This window comes from Alligator sinensis, unplaced genomic scaffold, assembly GCF_000455745.1.
Source record: "Alligator sinensis unplaced genomic scaffold, ASM45574v1 scaffold585_1, whole genome shotgun sequence".
In the NCBI taxonomy this organism is placed as follows: domain Eukaryota; kingdom Metazoa; phylum Chordata; order Crocodylia; family Alligatoridae; genus Alligator; species Alligator sinensis.
In genome coordinates, this window is record NW_005842530.1 from 26,572 (window position 1) to 50,629 (window position 24,058).

Consider the following 24,058-nt stretch of genomic DNA (forward strand, 5'->3'; position numbering starts at 1 on the left):
GTGTCAGTTTCTATTTTGTCCTATTCTGGTTCTACCATTCCCATAACAATGGTGTTTGTGTCCCTTCCAGAGGGGAGCTAAGTGATATGGCAAGTATCTGTCACAGGTGGTTCTCTCTTTTTTCCCTTTCTCTCTTCAGGGGAGAAAATCATGTGAAGATTGTTTTTCATAAAAGTTCTTATTTTACATAGGCTGCACTACATTTTTTCTTAATGAAGGAAAGATAAAAAATGTGCTTTGTATAATGCTAAAGGGGATAGCTGTAAAGGGGCCAAAGACAGACCTAGCAACCCTATTGGATTCAGTGGAGTGATGTGAGGAATACATTTGTATCTAAGTGTTTGTTATCTGGCAGCAGACCTCAGTTTGGAACATGGATAGGAGGTCATGTTGCTTTTGGGTAACAATATTTAATTGCTTTTCCTTTTTGCCTTTTCCAGGAGCAATTGATCAGTGCACATATATCAAGTACCACTACTCCTCAGCGACAATTCCCAAGAACCTCACCTACAACATCACCAAGACGATCCGCCAGGACGAGTGGCACGCCCTTCGTAAGTGTTTCAAGCTGCCTTCTTCCTTTCTCCTTGTGCTCAGACGAAAGGGGGTGGCAAGCAGTAAACATGAACTGGGTTTTTACAGACTACCGTGACAGAGGCCTTTGCTCATGTGCAGGTAGATCGATTTGCTGCACATATCCCTGGCTCTGTATATTTCTATCACTGACTAGAAATTCTGCATCAGCATGAAAATGTGTGTGGGGGGAGGTTAAACATTCATACACAGAGATTAATATTGAATTAAATCTGACAACGAATAACAAAATCAATGCTGTAATTTCTAATTCAATAAAATCTTCTGCATTTGAATATTTCTCCATGCATTTCATGCTGTTGCAGCATTTCAGGCTTCCAGCAGAATTTAGGAGATGTCCATAGCAGAAAGTTCTGGGTTTTGCAACTCCTGGGCGGCAATGACACCTCTCTCCTCTGAGAGTAGTAAGAGGAATGCTGCTCCTTACAGACTCAGGGATGGATTTTGGCTTCTGCTGATAATTGTGGCCACTGGCCACCAACTTGTAGCAGTTGCCAAAGCAATAAAAAATGACAGGGATGGAGTTGTCTTGACATGCACAGCTGGCCTTAGAGATTTTCTTCCTTATGGCCTTGGCGGTGGATAAGCATTTTCTCTGACAAAATGAAAGTGTTAGGATTTTAAATGAGAGGGAAGATGGCACAAGACAGGGTTTTGGGAAGGACTGACCTACCCCTAGAGGAGATTGGATGCCCTTCACTCCTCTGCCTCTGTGAAAGCAGCAAGCAGCTGTTTGAAATTAACAGGGAGCAGAAGTGATGGATGATGACTTTGAGGTGAGATTCTGAAAGGGACTGAGTCCCCACAACTCATGTTGGAATCAACTGATGAGAAACAAGTGAGGCCCCTGGCAGTCTTACAAATGGAAGCCCCTTCCACAGTGGCACAGATGTCGCTGTTATTTTTTAATGCTCTTCATAGCCTTAGGGAGGGCACAGCTCAGTGAAACAGTTTGTTTCTCATGTTCCTAAGGCCAGACCTCGTCTGAGATTTTGGTCAGTGATGCTTCAGGGTCCAGACAGTCAAGTCTGGACAAATATTAAGGAAATTTTTGAGGGCCTTACTGAATTTCTCCTCCTCTTTAAAAGCTGCTAACAGTATTATCGAATATGTATATTGGTGGGAATGTGTGCTTCTGAATTAATTTATTAAATTCAATTTGCTAAGTGAAAGCAAGTATGTACCCATTCTGCTCCAGATAAAGCAGTAAGAGTCAGTCCTGCAAAGTACTGAGTTGCTCTCAGTGCCCCTTAAATCGAGGATGCTCAGCACTTCATTCTGAACAGGTTACTGACTTTTACCTTTAAAAGGTGCAGTGTCTTTGTTACTCTAACTTTGTTCCTCTGTAAAAAAAACAGTTGTAAAACTGGGTTTCAGGTGATCATAAGAAAAATGTGTTGGGCTGTGTGTTTTGTACTTTGGAGGTTCCCTTCCCCTCTCTTCTGAGCAATAATGACTGTTTAATGTCATCACTCCCTGTGCATCTTACTAATTAATGAAGGAATTCCTGTCTGGTTTTTTTTTCTTTACAGAACATGTATCTTTAAATAAGCAGTGTTTTGCATTATTGGGTGTTGCAAAGGCATACATGGATTTTATTTCGATTTAAGCGTAATTGCTGCCATGTTCAGCCTTGTTGGTCCCTTGGCATGTTTCTCCCCTCCTCCTCCTAGTGCTGAGCTCTGTGGGGGAAATGCAAAGTGTCAGCAGCTGATTGCAATCTTTAGCAGCATGTTCTGCAGTCTCTGAAGTGGCAGTCTAGATACAGTGTGCTCATACATTTACATATCCGATTTGGTCCGCGGCACTTTCGGGGCAAAGCTGTTGTTTATTTCCTCACTGTGGAAGGTGCACTGAGTATGTGGGTGTGCACACATATTTCTGACCTAAATTTTCCTGCTTCTTCATGAGTCAGATGAGTGTAGGTAGGTCGTTGTATAAGACAGAGATGTGATTCTGTCCATCTTTGCAAAGGCAAGTTTGGAGAGAAACACCCAGACAATGCTGTGTTTTCCGTATGTCAGCTGGCCTTGTGCTGTGTCTTTAGATTGCAAAGTATTGGATTTGTGGGGTTTAGCCACTGTAGTCTGACATGTGTGCTTAAAAATGAACTCATGCCACACTTATATTTACTATTTTAAGTTAGATGTGCTTTTGTGTGCCATCTTTTAGTTTTAAAAGATGGTAGTGGATAAGGCTAGCTTCATTAGCAATCTTCTGTCTGTTCTAGATGGTCTTAATTTCAGAGGACTTCATGGTAAGGTTTCATGCACAGACCTTCCTACCCATCCCTCTCACCCATGGACAGTGGGTTGTACACCTTGTTTCATCCACATCACCACCTCCAGTTGTGGGCCGGGCTATAGTTATTCCAGCTGCTGAAGATATTTCTGGACATTTTTCATTTTAATAGATCCACTTCTCTCAACCCAGCTGGACTCACTCAAGAAATAGCATGTATTTGTATGCCAGTTGTAGCTGTGCACATCCAGAACAAAGGAATCCAAGGTAGGGTTTTTGTATTTGGGGTGGGGGGGTTAGTAGCTACAGCCAGCAGAAACCAAATTATATTTTGTGGTGAACAAAACAAGTATGCCATTGCTTCTCTGTCCATGGCTTCAGTCCAGTTCAGGACAGTTGAGGCCAGAAGTGGTTGTAATCAGATGACTATGGAGAAATGAACTGTTGATGCTGATCTGGTTTCGTGTCTTTGATACTATCACAACGATTAATACTGAGTAGAAAAGCCTACAGAAGATGAGACTTGAAGGTGTAACTCCCCTCCTATTTTCAGTGCTGATCCTTCCCAGCAAGAGTGAAGGGAGAGTGCCAGTGCTGCATGGAGAGAGATTTGAGCTATTTCTCTCTTTGGGCTACCCATTCTATGGCTACACGGGGTGGAGGGGGGAACTGGGAAAGGGTATATAGTTCAGTAGCACCTCACCCCGTTCCTGTTCACCACTACCCCTTCTCCAAAACGGAGGTGACCCCTAGCTGAAGTTGCTGCTTCCCCTTGTCACCTCTGTGTCTCTGTAGCAATGGTTTCCCTTTCCCCACACATAGGAAGCAGATTGCTTAGCTGGAGCTAGGAAGGAAACTAGGAGGTAAGTCTGTTGCCTTTGCTACAGTTCTGCTTGGCTTCCTAACAGGCTGTTAAGTGGGGAAGTGAGAGACAGCAAGACCCCTACTGATGTCCCATGGCTTGTTCTTTCTCAGACCAACAGTCAAAATTGCTGCTCCGCTAAGCTACTTCTCAAGTGTGGGAGTGGGTGGAAGAATGATCACTAACGTGAGGCAGGAGACCTTAGTGACACCAGTCAGCACAGCAGAGCTGTCCTCTAGCTGTCCTTTCAGCAATGCACCAGAAGAATCCAGGGGAGAGGCTGGGCCCAGAGGAATGGCTGGAATGGACTTTAGCAGTTTTGATTTTAGCTTTTTCTCATTCTGTTTGACATTTTCAAGATGGAACCTTTGCTCCAAATTGATTGCCTGTGGCAGCAAGAGCTGGGGAAATAGGACTTTACTTCTTTACAGTCAGTTCCTCTCAATAGTCTCTGGTTTAAATAGGGATGGAGGGAAGGGTGACTGTAGGTATGCCAGTTCTCTCTCATCAAGCAATAAATATTCATATAATTAGACAAAACTAATATCTGTATGAGTTGGGAGAGGAAGGGAAGAGGGAAGGAAAAGAACATTGTGTCCAACAAATTTAGCATGCACAGCTGTCTCTTTCTGGGAAATGCAAATATGCTGATAAGGCCAAGATATTGTAAGTGCATTTCCTAAATATTACGCTATGGCCAAAGCAGTGTCTACTGCATGGTTGTCCAGTCTGTACCATGGGTGCCAGAAGTGGCGTGGGCAGCCTCTCTGTGTGGCACATGGCAGATCAGGGAGGGGACAGGCAGCAGTGGCAGAGAGGGCAGGAAGCAAATAGCAAAACAGGGCAGGGAGCACGGGGAAGGAAGCAGAAAGCAGAGCAGCAGATCAGGCAGGGGAAGGGGATTGGAGTGGCACTTGGGTGGGTGCAGGGTGAATTTCTGGCATGCCCCCCTGTTGCTCTACTGCATAGTAAGTCAGTCTTGAATTTTTGTGTCAGAAGATTCTAAGGATCTTCGGCAATTTCATCTAAATTTTTAAAAATGAGGTTTTTATTGAATTAAGTCTGAAAATAGATAATCCAATCAAGGCAGTAAGTCCTGTGCTATTTGCTTGGATATCAGAGTCAATGCATTTTTATGCTGTTCCCCAGTTTTCTTTTTGATGTGCTCCATCTAGCTGCACTAGGAAAACTTTCTAGTGCAGGGGTGTCAAATCCATCTGGCCTCAAGGACTGGATGAGTGGTGTGGTCCATGGGCCAGATAAATGACATGAGGCTGGATCCAGCCTGTGAGGGAAGGGAGATGATCCAGCTTCATGCCATTTATCTGGCCCATGGACCAGCTCCGCACCACTTATCCAGCCCATGAAGCCAGATGAATTTGACACCCCTGCTCTAGAAAGTTTTGCCAGTGCAGCTAGATGGAGCACATTGAAAAGAAAACTGTGGGGAACAGCATACAAATGCACTGAGGCTGGATCACCCCCCTTCCCTCGCATGCTGGATCCAGCATTTTGGTTGGTCTGGGACTATGCCACATGTGGTGCCCATGTGGAGCCATTCTGGGATGTGTGCCACATGCAGTGGCACTCCAGCTAGTTTGGGACCCACTCCAGCTAGTTTGGGACCCACACTGCATGCAGAGCCTGCCCCAGAGAGGCCAAGGTGGGGGATTGTGTGTGGCCTGGGTCCCGACCAGCTGGAGCAGGTACCACATGTGCATGTCCCAGGCTGACCCCACACAGGCATCATGATCAGTGAGGGTCTTTGGCCGGCCGGAGTGAGCGTTGTGTGCAGTTCACATCCAGGCCCAGTGCTTACGGCTGGTTCAACACCCATATGCAGCATGTGGGTCAACTCTGGGCACAGGGCTATACCAAGCGCTGGTTGATAGGGCTCCTTGGGCCAGATTTGGCCTGTGGGCTGGATTGTTGACACCTATAGCATAGTTTATGTGCAGTTATACTGGCAAAATTGAATGGCAATGAGTATACTTTATTTTGTTTGGATTTGGGGCACAGCAGCTAGTTCTGTGGCTGTGCTTCACAGAAAAAGAAACAAGTGCCAGCTGACTAGAGTGACAGTGAAAGCATCAGAAAGAATGTAGGAAGGCATCCCCACTTTTTTGAAAATGTGATAAACAACAGACAATTTAGGAACTGTTTTGTTCCTTTGCAGTATTTGGATGTTTGTCATTGCTGAAGCCAGGATACTCAATCAGATGGAGAATTAGGATGAGATTGTCACAGGTATTTAGGCACCTAATGATGCAAACAGGTGCCCGCTGGAATTTACAAATATGCTTGCAAATATGACTAAATTCATCTGGTTTACAATAGAAGTTAGGTACCTGCATTAGACTCTTTTTGCTATCCTCTTTAGGGCCTATTTGAATCTTTAGGAGCCTAAATACCTTTGAAAACATGGCCCTCAGTTTGGTCAAGTATGATTATGACTACTCCTGAATGTCCATATGTTAATCCAGTTCCACAAATGAGCCCAGAACAACTGCTTTTGACAAAACATTTCCACCTGAGAGTCCCAAAATCTGTTTGTAAATATTAATTAATTTAGCTTCACATCAACCCTGTGAGTGTGATCACTCCCCGTTTTGCAGATGGAAAAACTGAGATGGACCAGGTTAACTGACTTAGCCAAGGCCATGCAGGGAATTGTCAGAAAAAAAAAGAGAATCCAGATCTTCTGATTCTTAGCCCTGAACTTGAACCACTAGCTGTCACTTGTGCCCAGATCCACTTTGAGGAAAGCAGGTAGCCAAACCATGCAGGAAAGGGAGGAGGGCAGCAGTGGGGAAGAATTGTATCTACACTAGCTGACTACTTATTTTGGTAAGGAAGTACAGGAAAGTCTTCTGCCTTCTGAGAGGGGGAGGGGAAGACAAATAGGGCCTTCAGGAGGCCCCTTCCCTGCAGGAAGGTATTGCTGTCTAACAAGTTTGAAAGGAAACAAAATCCTCCACATGTTCCTGGATAACATCATTTTTACTTCATGGAAATGAAAAACAACCCTCCCACCTGCTCCTGCCCACATGAAGATAGCAGGAGCAATAGACAAAAGCTATGCAATACCCAGCCTGTTTGTAATACAAAACACAGGCCAATGGCCCTTTCCAGGGCTCTCATCGTAGGCACAGAGATCAGAAGTGGATGAAAAATGCTTCCTTCTCTCCAAAGATCCCTAGTCTTCTGTTTCACAGAGCTCCACCGTCTTCCATGTTAGATACATCTCTGTATCTTTAAACCTGACTTTCCTGATATAAGCTAGTTTGTCTTTAGGATTAAACTTGGCTGTAAAGAGAGAGAAATTGTTGCCTCTTCTCCATCAGGCTAGCCGTTGTCACCTAGGCCTTTCCCTTTAACAGTGATGGATGAGCAGCTGTGCGTTGTGTTCTGGAACATGTGGCACATGCTACATCTGGGCACAAAGTGGAATTGCTATGGAAACTGATCTCCCTTCCCTGCGCAGCTTGGGTAGAAATGGTGTCACCGGACTGCCTGAGAGAGAACCAACTCACAAAGAAGTCGCTGCTGATTTCTGGAAAATGTTTAGCTTACTCTGTTTATTTGGAAACAGTTCTGGCACTATGGCATCTCCCTTGCATATTTCTTGCCCCTCCCTGATCATGATTACTGAGGACACTAGAAGTGATTGTAGAGTTTTGATGTGCCCAACTCTGTTGACAGTAGCAAAGGAACCATTATGCTTTGGCATGTTAATTGGAATGACAGCTGCTTCTACACTGGCTGAGTTCTTAATTGTCCTGTATTTGTGGTATCTTCAAAGCAATTGGCATGAAAACAAATTGTGATGTGAAAAGCAGAAGCCTGTGATGTTGGACAGAGGCACAAGCATCAGGGGAAGATGAGGAATGAATACAACAGTGTGATAATGCTAATACTTTTATTAATATAGCATCTTCCATGCTGGGATCTCAAAGTGCTTTACAAACAAGCATGTTTTGAAGTTCACATTGCTGGCATATTATTATTGATAATTATTTTCCCATTTAAGGCTTTGTAATAAACATAATAAAATACTTAAATGCCACTGAAATAATTGGGGAAAAAGGAAGGCTTGTCTGTGATGCTGATGCACAACCCAGCAAGCATCACAAGGGAAAAGACATGAAGCTCCCCTTCCTGCTCCTTGGGAGCTAAACACTTTGACAGGCCTCCCCAGCCCCTGGAGCAAGATGCTGAGGTTGGTAGACAGGTTCTGATCTTCTGCTTGGAAATGCATTAGCAGCACCAGTAGGCCAGTGGGCTGACCCTGCCTGGTATTTTTAAAAGCAATGATAAATATTTCATTGTAGTGTCTGTAGTAAGTGCTGACCCTAGAGAATTTTTGACTTACTTTATTTTTGGGATATAATTGAAAGTAGTGTTCATGGGTAGGTGAAATAGTCAAGCTCCATCTTTCTCTTGTCCTCTCATTTCCTACTTTTCCCACATCCCTTTATTCCCTCTTTCTACTTCCAAAAGAGATCTGTTCTTTTTAAAGTTTTAACTGAATATCCAAATTGAGATATGCCCCAAAGTGTGACATTACCATACCACTTAATGCCAAGCAGCTGACGAGGCAATGGCAATCCAAATGCATTATTTGCTAAAATTGGGAGAGACAAACCAATACAAATATTAGCAGATGCTCACAGACTTTGGAGGTCTGATGTTCTTGATTTCCTAAAACTCATCCCATTTCTAGTGATCAGGGCATAGTGGAAAACTTTCTTCTTATAATCTCCCTCCATGTGAGTTTCTGCTTGCAGGTTTTTTTCTTGGTTTTCTTCTTATTGCCACATATGATATAAAAGTGTATTTTCGCACCCAGGTCTATTCTGAAATACACACAGGATTCCCCTGTCTTTCCTGCTGTTCTTTCTCTCAGGAGCAGTTACGTGGCTGCAATTCCCATCCCAAATGAATAGTGTTTTTGTCTGTGAACTCATTTTCAGGAACAACTAGTCCCTGCTGGTACACTGTTTCTGCAACTCCCTGAGTGCATCTACACATGCACTTTACTGCAGAGTTAACTAATTAGTTCTACAGTAAAGCATCACTGTCTACACATGCACCTATATTAGAGCACAGTAAGCTAATTAACTTTGCTGTAGGATAGTACTGTCTGGGACAAGTACTATCTTATGGCAGAGTCATTTAGTGCACTGAAATGCACATGTAGATGGTGACTGGGCCTGGCTGACTTGGGCAAGAGGGTGTTATAGTGCGGGGACACCTGTCACCTAACCCTGCACTTTAGCATCCTCGTGCCCCAGTCAGCCCCTCTGCAGCGTGTTGACCCCAGGAGCTGAACCTCTGGACTCCCTTGACAGCATGGGACTGCTCCACCATGCCTCAATGTGCTGCGGTCCAGGGTGCACATGTAACTGCTACTCCTGGGAACAGTAAACGCTGACATGAACTGCACTGGATTTTATTGCTATGTGCTAATTGCATGTGTAGATGCACCCCCTGTGTCTCAGGAAATGCAAAATCTTTGAGGAACCATTTAGGATGGTGGGGCTGGTAGGGCCACTTACTAAGATGGCCTGACGCTTCCATCATAAGAACTTGTTTTTAGTTGTTTTATGGTTTGGGGGTTGTTTTTTATGGTATTTTTTTAGCAGTATTTGTAGATACTCTTTCTTTGAGCTTCCTAGTTGACTGGGCTGGTTCGCAGCATTGAAGAGTGAGTCACCTTTTCAGTCTCATTCTTAAAAACAGGTTTAGGGCATTTAGGGAGATCTCTAGCATTTAAGCAGGACTGAAAACAACAATTCTTCATCCCAACCTTATCTGCAATATTCTAGAAAGGAATATTAGAGATTTTTTTTCCTGTTGCAGTGTGAAGATGCTGACAGGTAAGACATTCCTTCACTAATCATTTCAAATAATTCAGTTAGTCAAAATATAGCTTTATTAATATGCATGTGGTGCACTCTTTCTCTCTCTCTTGAGATGGGTGTTCTCCCATGTCTCTTGACTAATCAAGAGTGATGCTTTGTGCATTCTTAGGGTGAGAACATGGCAAAGAACAAACAGGGTGGTCTAATGGGTCTTTTTCATCTCTGACTTCTATAATTTTTTATTTATATACCAAGTTAATGCCTGTTTTGTAATGATTTATAGTTCCTTCTATTTATATACCTATCTGATGCAACTCCACATGCTGTTTGTGAGATGAAATCTGGTCAGTTAAATATTTCAAGGTGATTATGTGCCACACACCACACACATGTTACTAATGAGAAGTAAATACTTTGCTTCAGTGCAAATGGACAGACTTTAAAGTAGAATATGTTGGTGATGAGGCTATAATGATCTACTCTTATACAGAAATACTCTAATCCAAATAGAATGTCTCAGGAATCATCATGAGACAGAAGCCTAGAAACTTTGAATCAGCCAGTGTGACTTTGACCCCAATGAAGGCTTCAAGCTGAAACATGTAGGTGATTTTTAGACTGTGATAGTTATTATGCAGTGAATGCCATTATAATTACTGTTCTTATATTAAGCTAACTTTAATTTTAAATCCATATCAAAGGGCAAATTCACATTGACACCAATGCACTGTTGCATCATTTTGCTACATTGCAGGTGGTTTGTGCAAAATGCAATTTTGCCTACTTTAAGGTTTCTTAACATTGCCAAAACCCAAAACCTGAGTGCAAATGACTTAAGGTTTTTTACCATTGTGTTTTCCATCCTTTTATAATATCCACCGGCCCCCACCCCGGTTGCATTTTCAGTGGTTACCATTGGATCTATGGTAAGGATAATGTTTTCAACTTTAGCAGCACTAAGATTAACCCATTGATGTTTGATGGCTGGACAACAAAAGGAAGTGTTAAACATGAGGTAGTCTTTAGATTCCTACTAATAAATTTTATAAATTAATCATTATGCCACTACTTCTCCAAAAATCTGCCAATAAAAAAACTGTTTTCTTATCACAGCTTCACTGGTTAGTTCCAGTGTGGGGAAAATTGTCTTGTATGTTGTTCTTCACTCTCTGGTTGCTAAGTGTCAATGAATCTCTGGTTGCCTTAAAGCTTGTATGGAGTTCTGTGATCCATTTTCCTTAAATTAGTAAAGCCATGTCTATACTGAAAACTTGCCAGTATAGTAACTTTGGCTAAGGGTTTTTTTTACATGTTTATGCCAGCAAAAGCCCTAGTACAGATGTAGATATACTGAGGGGAGAAAAAGTGCATTTGCCAGGATAGTTTATTTTGTTTGGGGAACTAGTATAAGATATAATAGTAAATGCATTCTCTTTTTTTAACAGTTTAAGATGTATTTTTACTAAGGGGTTTGCTACAAAAGCTCTTCCAGTCTAACTATACCAGCAAATCTATTTCGGTGTAGGCTAGCCTCAGGTCTTGTATTGAACTTGAAATAATAAGGTCTGTAGAAATGCTGGGTCAAACTTTCATGTCAGCCAATGAAATATAATGGTGTTGACACCAGTTTAACCAAAATTGAAATCTGACCCCTTTAAAGTGTTTAAAATAATAGCTATCTAAGTACTGTTGTTTGGTAACCACTGTGAAACTGTTGCAGGTAGCATCACTAGAAAAGCTTCTGCTGTTGCCTCTCAACATGTGTTAGAAAGGTACAGCTTGGGCAAAGGATTTATATTTATTGGGCATGCAGGGAAGGTCTTGCAGGTAGTGAATTCCATCTAGCATTGGAAAGACATAGGATCATGTGAATCTATTTGTCATCTAGTCCATGACACTGTCATTGTAAATTATTTCCTACACTTACATTCTTCAGTACTTTGTCCAGGCAATTTTTCAATGATCAGGTGATGGAATTTCCAATGCTTCCCTGAGAAGACTCTTCCCCAACCTAATAGTGCTCACTCTCCAGAGATCTTTCCTTACATCCAACCTGAATTTTCCTTTCATGCTTTACTTTTAGTTGCATCCCCAGTGATTTCTCTTCTTTTCTTGGCATTTACATGCTTCAAATACTTCTAAACAAGTATCCTACTCCCGTGCTTGTTGTAATTTAGTTTTTGTTCACATCCAAAGGTGACAATCCTTCTGGGCCAGGAGGAACTAGATGGAATTGTTGCAGTGCTCATCACAAGATCCTTGATTACCTGTGTGCATCATAGTTTAGCTATGCAAGTTCTGCCTTGCCCACCTCTAGGAGCTGATGTCACAGCTGGTTTGGGAATTGGGAAGCAGGGACATAAATCAGCTGTAGGTGTCTCCAGTGGGACTTTACAGTTCAGTCACTCAGATCTCATCTGGCCAGCGTAGATATAGTCATTCTTAATGGAGACTGAGCATGCGAGCCCCTGCACATCACTACAGTTCTGACAGCTAATATGAGTCTTTCCATCATTGGTATATAGTGTTGATTGATTCTCTTTGTCATATATATTTATATATATATAATTGCTATCATCTCTATCTCTATCACTCTGTGTCCATCCAGTTTGCCCTCTGCTTTTTAGCTTATCTTTTGATATTTTTTAAAACTTAATTCTCACCTACGGATCCTGAGGAGGGGAAATCAATGGGAGAATATCACTTACTGATATAAGAGGGTCTCCTCTGCCATACACAACTACAACTGTGAATAATTCAGTAAGGTCCCAGTCTTCTTTTTCCTCCTCCAAGGTTGGGCTAATTAAAATTGTAGGAGATGGAGGCAGCTGAGTGATACTATCATTTATCTGATAATATCTATAGCAGTGTATTAGCTCCATGTTAGTTCCATCCCCCTCATCACATATACTCAAGCACTAAAACAGGGTCTTTCCTTTGGGGTCCATTCTGCTGTGCGTTGTGATCACATGTTTGTACTCAGCCATACCTTTCCTATTATCGCTCATGTCAGATTGTGTTGCTATGGAGAAAAGATGTTAGCCACCAAAGCAGCACAATGTATAATCTTTTAGCCAGTGTATAGGAGAGTCAGTAATAGCATATAAAGAATCTGTGGGGAATTGCAGGGCTGGGAAGAAGAAGTAAGAAGCTGAAGCTGCTTTTATATCAGCAGTGAGAGGCAGGCAGGGGGTATACAAATGATGTGAAATCAACGTGTAGGTTCAAAATGTAATGATGTAGTTTTCAGAATAAAAAAAAAATCAGCTGTCTAAGGTTTTGCAAATTTGATTTTTAGACACCAAGGAAGTGAAAGTAGACATATTCCAGTATTCCGCAATATCCTTGTTTTCGTAAAAGTAATTAGTATTAGTACTGTAGTTAATTTGTATAATTGAGATGTAAAAAACCTTTCCATCCTCAGATCTTAAAGCACTTCATAAATATTCCTCCACCAAACACCCCTATGAGGCAAATAGGTAGGTAGGGGACTTATTAATATGGCATAGGTATTACTGCACCTATTTTACAGAAACAAAGAGACAGCGATGGTAAGTGGTATGCCTACATCCAGGAAAAGCCAGAAATGGAACTAAGATCTTTCGAGCTGTGAACATCATGCAGTGCTTTCTCTTTGTGTCATACATGCTACACCATATGTTTCCTAAAAAGGACCATTGTATAATCTTTTATTAGGAATATCAGGTTCATAAAGATATTTAAAAGAAAACCAGTCATTTGTAAATGAATGATTACTGCCTACAGAATTGTACTGACTACATATATTATTGATTTTTTTTCTCCTTGATGTAATGGCCAAGGTTTTCACAAGTGAGTAGTGATTTAAGGTGCTTAAAACAGTGGGTGCCTGGAACCTTCTGAAAAACAGGTCCATGAAAGTGTCTTCTTTGAGTGTCCAGAATCAATAATCAACCATTAAAATCTACTACTCATAATTACGCAAAAATGGGTCTGTCTTGAAACAGGTGTGGAAAACTATGGGGAAAAAAAACTTTTGGAATAATTTATACTACTTTGCACCAGAATTTTGGTCCTTTTGGCATGAAAGGGATGTAAAGCTTTCCTAACTGGGCAGCTGTCTGACCTAGGCTATTTAATAAAGTCATTGCAGTCAGATCAGCATCCACTGCTAGATATCATAGGAGGCATAACAGGGACATGAACAGCTGGGTGGATGAAAGAAGTGCTATTGTACTCCTGGCTAGGTAGCAAACTCTTTGGGGCAGCTAACAGCTAATGCATGCTACAGTTCTCTTTAACTGACTTTATCTTATGCCTGGGCCAAAACTGGCCTCTGGCTGACTCCAGGAGCAAGGGTGTCTCTTCTACTAAGCACAGCATATCTGGATTTGTATGTATTTGCTTTATTTCTCCTCCTATGTTCTTTGTTCCTGAGGACTTTTGAATGACAGCAGCAGCTTTGTTTCCTAAATATTCAAACTCCCATCATTTATACCCCATCTGGAGTCCCAATCCCCTGCTTGTGACATCACTATTTGATGACATGGAAATGGCTATGATGTTATCCCATTTAGGGGATTGTGATTTCAGGGAAGAACAGGCAAGTTTTCAAGTAGCAGGAGCTAGTGCATTTTTACAAAACAAAATTGTCATCTAAAAGTCTTTCCTAATGAAGAACCAGAGATGAGAAGTACAGAAGATATTTGACATGGCAGGGGGACGGTTTCTCAGTTGAATGCCTCCTGGAAAACTCTGGAAGTGTCAGAGGCTCTGGAAGGAGCTGAATTGACAGCTCTGCTAATTGAAGCTCTTTGTTGACAGACCAGGTTTAGCACAGGCAATGGCAGTGCAAGCATCCCCATGATGCAGAGGTGGATTAGATCATCCAGTCCATCTCCTCTCCTTTCATTTGTCTGATACTGTGATTAACAGTCTTCCCTTAGCCATCTGACAGCTGCATGAGAAAACATCCCCAGAGGCAAGGAGAGGACAGATTTTCAGCAAGAGCACATTCTCCAATCTACTGGGTAAGGGGCTGAAAGGTCCCAAAGTGCTCACGTAGAGGTCTCTGTTTTAATCACTGTTTTGGGGAAACAGTCCATCAGAAAAGGGTGCAAGGAAAAAGTGACTACATGTCATCAGTTTATTTGCTTCAGGGTGACCTCTTGGCTGGCAACTCTTTTCTTTTTAGAGCAGCCAGGTTGTTTCATGTTATGTACCTCAGTGTTGTGTCAAACAATGGGAAAAATTAATATCTATAGGCCAAAGAGGTCAGCATTTTCACTGTGGCTTGGAAGAAAGAAGATCAGAAGCTGGCATACTAGAAAGGGTGCATGAAAATGGGAGAATAGGTCATATACCAGCAATAAGACACACACCCTCCAGCTTTCTGATGTTGATAAATGAGAAAGACAAAACTCTTGCCTTGAGCAGTTTCCTGGTGGTACTTCCAGCAAAAACAGGGGTATTGCTACTCTGTAACCCCTTCATTCCTTAACACTGACAGACATGAACAGAAAAAATGTGCTTCCAGATACATAAGTCTGGGACCTACTGGTGTAGTGGCAATGCACTGACAGCGAAAGTACCTTGTGTTGCTACCATGTTATCCTTCTGAGGAGGCATGGACTAGTGTTGACGAACTCTGGGAGGATAAGTGCAATGGGAGCTTTCAAAAAAAGATTCAGTGCTGAGGACCAAATAGGCACTGGGGAGAAGTTCAGATGATAATAGAGAATCCCAGGGGAAGCTGCCTACAGGAGTACAAATAAGAAGCCAAGATGCCCTTCTGTGAGTAAGAAGAGTCTTTCTGCTGTTCCAGTTGTTCACTGACACAGACACTGCAGACTCACCTTGACACCAAACACATCCCTTGGCATCAAGGAACTTCTGTCATTTTTCCTTTTGTACTGCTGCTTGATAGGGGATGAGACTGGCATGCATTTGGCATCACTCACCCATTACTTTTCTTTAATTTACTTTTCAGGCTGTGTGTGTCAGCCTCTTGGCATAACCCAGATAAGCGACAGGAAAGGTTGAGCAAACAAAGCAGGCCTTTCTCTGGATCGATAGAGATCAATCTGTTCATTTTGCCTGAACAACAAAACATAACAGCAGTGAAAGTACATTTGATGCCGTCAGCTAGTGGACAGTTCCCCAAACTAGGGTACCAGGTGACACATGGCATCTTGGAGAACTGTTGCTGGAAGCCCATTCCCAAGAGCCTTGGGAAGCTACCAGTACAGTGCCATACATGGAGTACTCTTTTTTTCACTAGCACACAGAACATACTCATACCCAGTTGTGTTTCTGTTGTGCTGAGTTCTCAGAATATTATACCAAGGCATAGTTTCATTATTTTGTTATTAACTTATGGACTGCAACATCTCTTTGGTAATACCATACAGGGACATGAGGGTGCTGGTATACTTGTGCCTTGATAGACCAATGCATCTGTTTCAAAGTTGTTTGGGCTGGGAAAGGAGACGGGAATGCACTTTTGTCCTGATCAACATCCGGTACACTAATTTGTACCAAGGCACAAAACAGCTGTTGCCATTTGCCAATAATATATCACATCTAGTGCACTGATTGATACTGGAGCATGGGGATGCTGGCTAGTACACTTACGTGCCATCACACAATGTGATCAATTCAATAGGAGATAGGGTGCTATACTAATGAACCTCACATTCAGTGTACTGTTTCATGGCAAGATGTCCATACCATTTATGGACAAAAAGGACATGGTTATAGTTCCTGTGCATATTACCAGTAATCATGTACAAGCAAAGGGAGATTTGTGTACCCAGGATCACACGAATGAGTGTACCAATATGTTACTTATAACCAGATGGAACTATAAAACTGCTTCCAAACACTGTATTTGCAAGCAAGTAGTTATACTGGTGGTTCATTAATCACTTAGAGCATTGAGCTATAAAAATGTACAATACTATATATATTAGGGACATGATAGTCTCCTAGCTGTAGTCTATACTGCTCACATACAGTAATGCCTCAGAAGAAACATGAAAGGGGCACCCAGGAGCTTGCAACCAAAGTGGGATATTACTGCTAGAAAGTGTCATGACTACCATTAGTTCTTTTACTTTACAAAGGAATGAAAAGTGATTTTCTATTGTCTTGAAGTTAGTTGTTTTGTTTCTTCTGCTGCTACCTCAGTAAAACCAAATGAGGCATGGTTGGGTGAGAACATCTTGGGGGTTTCTAAAGCGAATAAATTGACACTAGCGCTCCCATGATGAAATGAGCTTTCTTTTCATTTAAGAAATGTGAAACAATTAATGTAGTGCTTCGTGACAGCAAAGGACAGATAGCACTGAGCAGAAATAACAAAGTGCAGGCAAATATTGGGCAAGCTTCTCAGATATAGCCATGCCAGTGCGTTTAATCACAATGTACAAACAGTTGTGCTAGCCATAGTCCCCTGGAACAAGCTAGGAGTGCTAAAACTTGTACTGACCAGTAATTTTTGTTATTATTTGGATTTACATCACACTCCATCCAGAAACACTCAGAATGGCTTATAATAAATGACAACAACAGCAAACACCCCAAATGACACCCCAAAACTAGAAAACATCACACCGTCCACACCCACTTCCCTGCCTGTCACCCTGACGAGCAAACACTCTGACAAATCTCAGCCCCCACAGGAGGCTCTTACATAAATTGGGGCTCACTGGTAAGACCAATGGACTCTTGTCATTAGTTAACTAAGACTTTGGAGGAGGTAGCCTAGAATCAGCAGTTCTAGATTTATGCAACTCAGGATTTTCTTAGCTGCCTGGCTAGTGATGCAGAGGGCTTTATTGTCACTATGCATTTGGTATCGGGTTGTTCGAAGTGAAAGGCTCAAATGCTATAACCCATCGTGTCCATCAGTTTTCAGCCTATCCTACCTTCCAGCCTCTTCCATGGAAGTTCTGCAAGAGAGGGAGAGATTGTGGCTGAATGAGGAGCAAGAACAGTGGGACAGGGAGAGGGGTATATTAAGTGGAGCAGTGATACACAGAGTCTATAGGAAATTGTGTAAAATTATGATTATGTAACTGAATTGGACAAAATCCCAGTGTCTTGGGGGCACATTTTAACAAATCCGCACTGGACAGAACCAGCCTCCTGTGAAATATTAGCTGGCGTAGCTGCCCCATTCCAGCAAAGATTCTTTAAGGCAGTTTAAATGTGATTACCGCTCCCTCTCCTCCAGGGAAACAGTGTGGGGCAGGCTGGGGGGAAAGTGGCAGACCACAGAAGGAAAGAGAAAGAGAGTGAGAGAGAACATAAGAGATAAGATTCAGAGTGTATTCAGTACTGACTATTACATGGTCAGTTGTTATTATTATTTTTGGTAATGGGGAAAGTTATTTTTAGGTTTCCAAATCTGTACATGAAAATTATCTTCCAATGTTCCAGCCTTCATCCTGTATTAAAAACCTCAGCTGGGATAGCACATTTATAACATTTTAATGATTTTTTTCCCCTCTTCTTTTCTTCCTTTTTCTTCAGTTCCCCCCTCCCCTCCACCAGAAAACTGGCTGATTTTCCTGGCCAGATAACAAGCTAGAAACATTTAGTGTGTTCTGTTTGTCCCTTCTAGCAGTCCAATGCAGGTAGGTTAGAGAGAGACTCGGTACAGAGCACACCTACTGCTATTCAAAGAAGGGGCTGACAAAGCAGACTTGTCCTCTTGCAAATGCACCAGGTTCAAAGTGGGCACCCTACAGATAGTGTCCTCTGATTGATTTTCAGAACAGGTTGCAGAGATTTAGCTATCTGATTACTGCTAACATTAATATTTATCCCAGGGCTCTCCTTTGAAGAATACTCATTTGCCTAACCAAGTCTTGAGGGCAGAGGAAGATTTGAGTGGCAGGGAACAAATTGGCAACCACCTGGGCAGCTCTCTTGTACATCCTTTTGTTCATGGTGTTCATCTTAGTTACTGGCTTCATTCAAATCACACCGTTTTGGTGTCCCATTGATTTTGACTGGAAGGAGAAGAAGGATGGTCTCTTTCTGTGTCCTTGAACTCTTCTGCTTCAAGAGCAAAGTGAATATTTGACATATTGCAAATTAAAGTTTCAAAGGGGGCTCAGTATTCAGTACTTTGCATCTCTGGTTGCCTAGGCAAAATCAGTGACTGCCTAGAAAAGAGTTGGCCTCCATGACCTTTAGGCAGCAGCAGTCTTTAAGACCTTTAGGCAACAGCAGTGTTAGTAGTACTAACATCTCAGGCTTGAGAGAGCCTGAGATGTTAGTACTAAAAGAAGGAATGTTGTATCCGGAAAATAGTTTTGTCCTATAATATTTTTTTTAATATATACATTTTCTAAATGATCTGTAATTTGGGGTACCCCAGTCTCTGGATCCTCAATTTAAGACACATCTAAAGGGCCCTGATTTTCAGGGAAAGAATGCTGAACATTTCTCAGTACACGTTGTACATAAGGTTATCAGAGTCTAGCTTTTTGGTTGGGGAGGTACTTTTCAGTAGTTTCCTGTAACAGGAAGTTGCATGATAAATGGATTTTTTTTTAATTAATTTCCTTATACCTGCTTTTTCTCTGTCATAGGACTTTGCAGTCCACAATGAAAATATCAGTTTGTCTTATGAAAGTTGGTACAGTTAAGTGACAACTGCTCACTAGTTTGTTTATACAGGAGTGTCTTCTCACTGGGGCAAAAACTTTTAGCCCAGGGGTGCTAACTCCTGACCGGCAGTGCCGTGTCATCCAGCCCATGAGTCTCCCAATAGGTCCAAAATTTGGCAGTAGGGGGGTTGATGGCAATTGACAATGCCACCAATTCCCTGCTGCAAAATTTCCAAGCCCCACATGACTGGATTGGCTTTGGATGGGCCAACCCTGGATGGAGGGGTCAGCTCCTGACCCTGCAATTGAATCAGGGCCCAATTCAGCCACTTGGCAATGGGCCAGCTGGGGCCCTGTCAGACCAGGCCATTTTCACACAGCTGGATCAGGTCCTGGCTGGGCCATTCCTATGCAGCTGTATCAGGCCCTGGTGCTGTGTGGCTCATCAGGCCCCAGATGGTCCAGCACCATGTGCTGGATTGGGCCCATGGATCAGATCTGACCTGTGGACAAACCTGGTACCACTCATTCACCACAGGCCAAAAAGGTTGTGCACCACTGCTTTAGCCAAATAGAAGCACTATGAGAATGCTGTTAACTATATTTATATTCAATGGTAAATTTTTTTGGTTGTTCATAGTTTGATTTTTTTATTTGTAATTAATTTCTTGCACACATCCAGTAGCTATAATGCTGATGGGAAGCACCAGCATAGCAATAGATCTGGAAATAGAACTCAGGACGAGATTTTTGAAAATCACTTGAATGATTTAGGATCCCTAGTCCTATTGAGAGCTGGCAAGGCATTTTAGAAAATCCTGCCCTTACCCCACAAAGTGCATAGCAGAACTTGAGAACTACCCCTGTAATCTGCTCTGTTGATATGTTTGCAATGTGTATTAGAGAGCCCTGTCACTAGGGTGGATATAAGGTTACAGTTTAACAACCTGTTCAAAGCTCAGTGTTTTGCAAAAAGGGAATCTGTCAAAAATGGTTCATCTCATTTGGTGCTCAATATAATAATGGACTCACAGCACTAGCTTGAACTGCACTGTGAAGAGAAGGGCATTACCTGGACAAAGTAAATACTCTCCCTCCAAAACATTTTTTTTACATTTTCTTCACCTTCCTTCCTTAATTCATTAACTCTATGCTCTTTCCAATTGAATGATGAAATATGCAGCAGTCCTACTCCCAGCCTCTGTTTCCCTGTCTGCAGCTCTTTGCAGATGTTCTTCTATATGAGAACAGCTAGGACAGATTGTCCTAAGGCTCCTGGCTTTGGGGTCCTTTGCAGAGTGGGAGCAGGGGATGCATTCATTAGCTATTTAAGGACTGGGTCCTTAGGGAATAAGGGAACTAAGTTCTCCCCTGACTTGAGTGAAGTGGCAGACTGGTTTCTCCTGAGCACTGTGAAGGGAAGAAACATCCCTGTAGCCTACCTCCCAGTACCAGCTCTTCAGACTTCAAGCTAGAACCAGGCTGACGGGTACCAGCAAGGAGAGAGGCAGACTGCAGTCTTCCATCCAACCCCACAGTAGCCAAAATATCTCTTCTCTTCATGTACTACAGAAGCAGCTTTCAGGGGGATGGCATGCTCTCACTGGAATTGGTGGAAGACACAGGAGGAGAGTACCATTGGCAGCAGCTACCACAGAATGGGAGGATGTTGCATCTCTGTATGACAGAGGCTGCCTTAGTAACTACTAGAGAGAGGTAGCAGTTAGCCTTGTTAGTCTGAAATCAGGCAGAAGGCAGAGTAGATTTGCACCTTATATACTAAGTAAATTAGAGCTGCATAAACTTTTGTAAGCAGATGCTTTTGAAAGCTTATGCATCTCTGATTTCGTGAGTAGCAACCAACTCAAACTCAGCCCCAGAGAGGGCTGGAAATGTTATCAAGGAGAGCTAACCTTAGCACATTTTCTTTGCCTCCTTTCCACCCTCTTAGCCTCTAAAATACAATCTCCTTTTGTCCATTGTAATGAAACTTGCAGGCACAAAACTATTTGAGGATTTTAGGGAGCATTAGGGACGTTCGAGTTTTAAGATAGATCTCAAACAGAACTAACTGAGAATAAATGCAAAGGCTCATTTGTACAAGAATCTGCAGGATTTGCAAGTACAATGAACATCCATGAAAGCTTTCCGGGATCAGCTTAGGCATTTGAAAATATGGGCCTCAAGATGTCATTGTTTTCGCACATGAAAATGTAGTTCTTGAGTGGTGGTTCTTTCCACAGTCTTGGCTGGCAGAGGGTCTTACTGAGGTCCAGAGCAGTTTGGCATCCCAGGACTGGAACAGAATAGGGCACTAATGAACAGGATGAAAGATGTCCAGTGTTCCTTTGCAGATAAGGATGGAAACACCAAAGAGCTGTGGAAGGGAAAGGAATGAAACTTATATTCAGGCCTCCATGGGTATGCAGGACTAGAATAACAGGAGATGACACAGCTTGGAAGTGAGATGAATTGTCAGGGTTGTGTATTTGGAAGGAAACTGTGCTCAGCCGCTGCCCTTCTCTCTACCCTGCAGTTCAGGCTAGTACTATGAATCCATAATTTCTGTGAAGAGCAAACAGCTAAGCCATAGTAATTAAACAAACAAACATCCTTTACAAAATACAAAGACCCCCCAAACAGACTCTGAAAGCTGCCACAAAAGACACAATAATGAGAAACCACAATAATTTCTGTAAACAGTTGCTGCGGGTGTGCTGAAGGAATCCATTCCTCAGTCTCAGCCTTTGTGCTATTTAATTTCACCCAGGTCCCTTGCTCCACCAGCCAGGCTCCAGCACTATGTCTACTGATGGCTGACTTTTAATCCTCAGGGGCCTATGAATATTCTTCTACTGGATATCTCTGCTCCAGGCACTGCCAAGACAGACTGATTTGGAAGCTTGCTGTGGAGGTGTGATGATTTTTAGGCTATAATCTTTTATATGACTGAAGCATCTCCATACTTCAGCTCCCTGAGTGGAGCTGTCTGTCTGTCTTTCTCTTTTTTTCTCTCATCCTCTCTCACATGCTCATGCATTCCCACCCCCATCTTAAGTTCCTGGACTCCATCTCCTAGTATGATCAGGCCTCTTCTGCTTTATAAGAGCAGCACCCAGGTGTTAAGATACACCATCATCCAATGGAATTCCAGAAGCCTTCAATATTGTAGCATCACAACATCCTAATAAAGGAAGAACAAACCAAATAAAAGGTTGGATTGTGGTTGCCTTTCAAATTATTTTGTGGATTTGCAATACTTGTCTTACTTTATGCATAAAGATGCATTACGGCTACCAAGTACACCCCTGAAACATGGAAGACACTGAATTTTAGATGATTTGGGATTTTAAACCTCATTGCAGAACAACAAAGAAGTTTTTTTTTTACCTCCCTGCCTGCCATCTGACACCCCCAGGGAAGGAATTCTACCTGATCAGCATATTAAAGAACTACTCAGCACAGCTCACAAACACACTGTCTTGGACCCAGAGGGACAGCTTTCTATCTTCTGCTCCCTCTGCGCAAAAATGAAGTTTATTTCATACCTACAGGGACTTTTTACCATCTTGTACCATCTACACTTTTCCCAGAGCCTGACGAAGGGACTTTGATCCCGAAAGCTTGCAGAAAAGGACAGTTTTCTTGCCATTTTCCAGTTGGTCTCATAAAAGGTATCATTTTGGAACCACGAGTTCTAGTTTTTTGTATTAACTCTACATACAACTTTTGACATGAGCTTACCTCAAAATGCAATAAGGGGGAGGTTATCTTCATGACTGGGTTACTTTTTGTTATCTAGTGGTTTCAGTTCCTAATAGTTCTACTAGTTCAGGGGTCAAGAACATTTTTGGGCAGAGTGCCTAAAAACACCCACAACTTTGACTTGTAAGTTGTTGGTGTTCCAGGAACAGGTGGCAGGGGAACTGTCAGGGGCCCAATCCTTGTTGTAGCAGCACAACTCCAGCCACTTCCATGCCGTCTGCCCTGAGGTGCACGTGCCACACAGTCACGTGCACCAGGGGTTGCCTACCCCTATATTAGTTTTACAGTGTAGATTCCTTAGTTACATTTTACTTACAGAAGCCAAAACAATAACTTCACTCCAATTACATTTTACAGTATAAAATACAGTTATTGCATAAAGTCAGCATCATGAACTGCCCAAAATACTGCACTGACAATGAATCTTTCAGTTGATAGCATCTTTGTTTTGGTATACTACATTTGGTGGTTTATAGGTTGCATAAAAATATTGATGAGAAGGAGGAAATTTGCATATTACTGTTATACACCATAACCAAATCATCCCCCTTTTACAGAAAAAAAAACCTGTGAAAGCATATAGATAAAGTTAAAAATATTTCCACATGTAACAAATTGGAAGGTCTCAGCTGGAGCTGAGTATTAATCCTTGTAAACTTCTAAATCCCATACTAGACAATTAATTCTTAATTAAAACCTTATCTCAGCTTGTAAAAACTGAAATCAACAACTTTTTCGATCCTTTCTCATTTTCAGTAACATAAACATGCATACTTTAATGTATAATAAAGGATGTGTACTGTGCTCTGTAAATTAAGAGCATAGTTATGAGACGATAATTACCAGTATTGTTTCATGTTTACTGTAGATCCTGTTTGCTGCAGGGTTGGGGGCATGATAGCAAAAGCCACATGGATGTCCTCTGGATCCAGCTGTCACTGCTCCTGCCTGCAAACTCGTGGGACTGTCCCTGGCTGCAGAAGGGCCAACATGACTTGTGTATGTCTAATTTATAGACATACACATTTATGTGACTCCACCCATGACTGGACCACGGGTATAGATGGCTATACCCTGTAGAGGAGGGATCGTGTAGAGAAAAGGGGCGGGGGGGTAGCTCTCTATGTTAAGGA

General features: G+C 42.2%; 1 protein-coding gene across 1 annotated transcript in view; it reads left to right on the top strand.

Moving 5' to 3' along the window:
* Positions 1 to 440: 440 nt before the first annotated feature.
* LOC102372494 (transmembrane protein 178B) overlaps positions 441 to 24,058 on the top strand; it is a gene marked incomplete at its 5' end in the record, with an annotated part of 216,055 nt that continues 192,437 nt past the window's right edge. The window contains one exon of the mRNA XM_006031815.2: positions 441 to 554. Coding sequence (XP_006031877.1) covers positions 441 to 554 — 114 coding nt within the window. The remainder of the gene's footprint in view (positions 555 to 24,058) is intronic.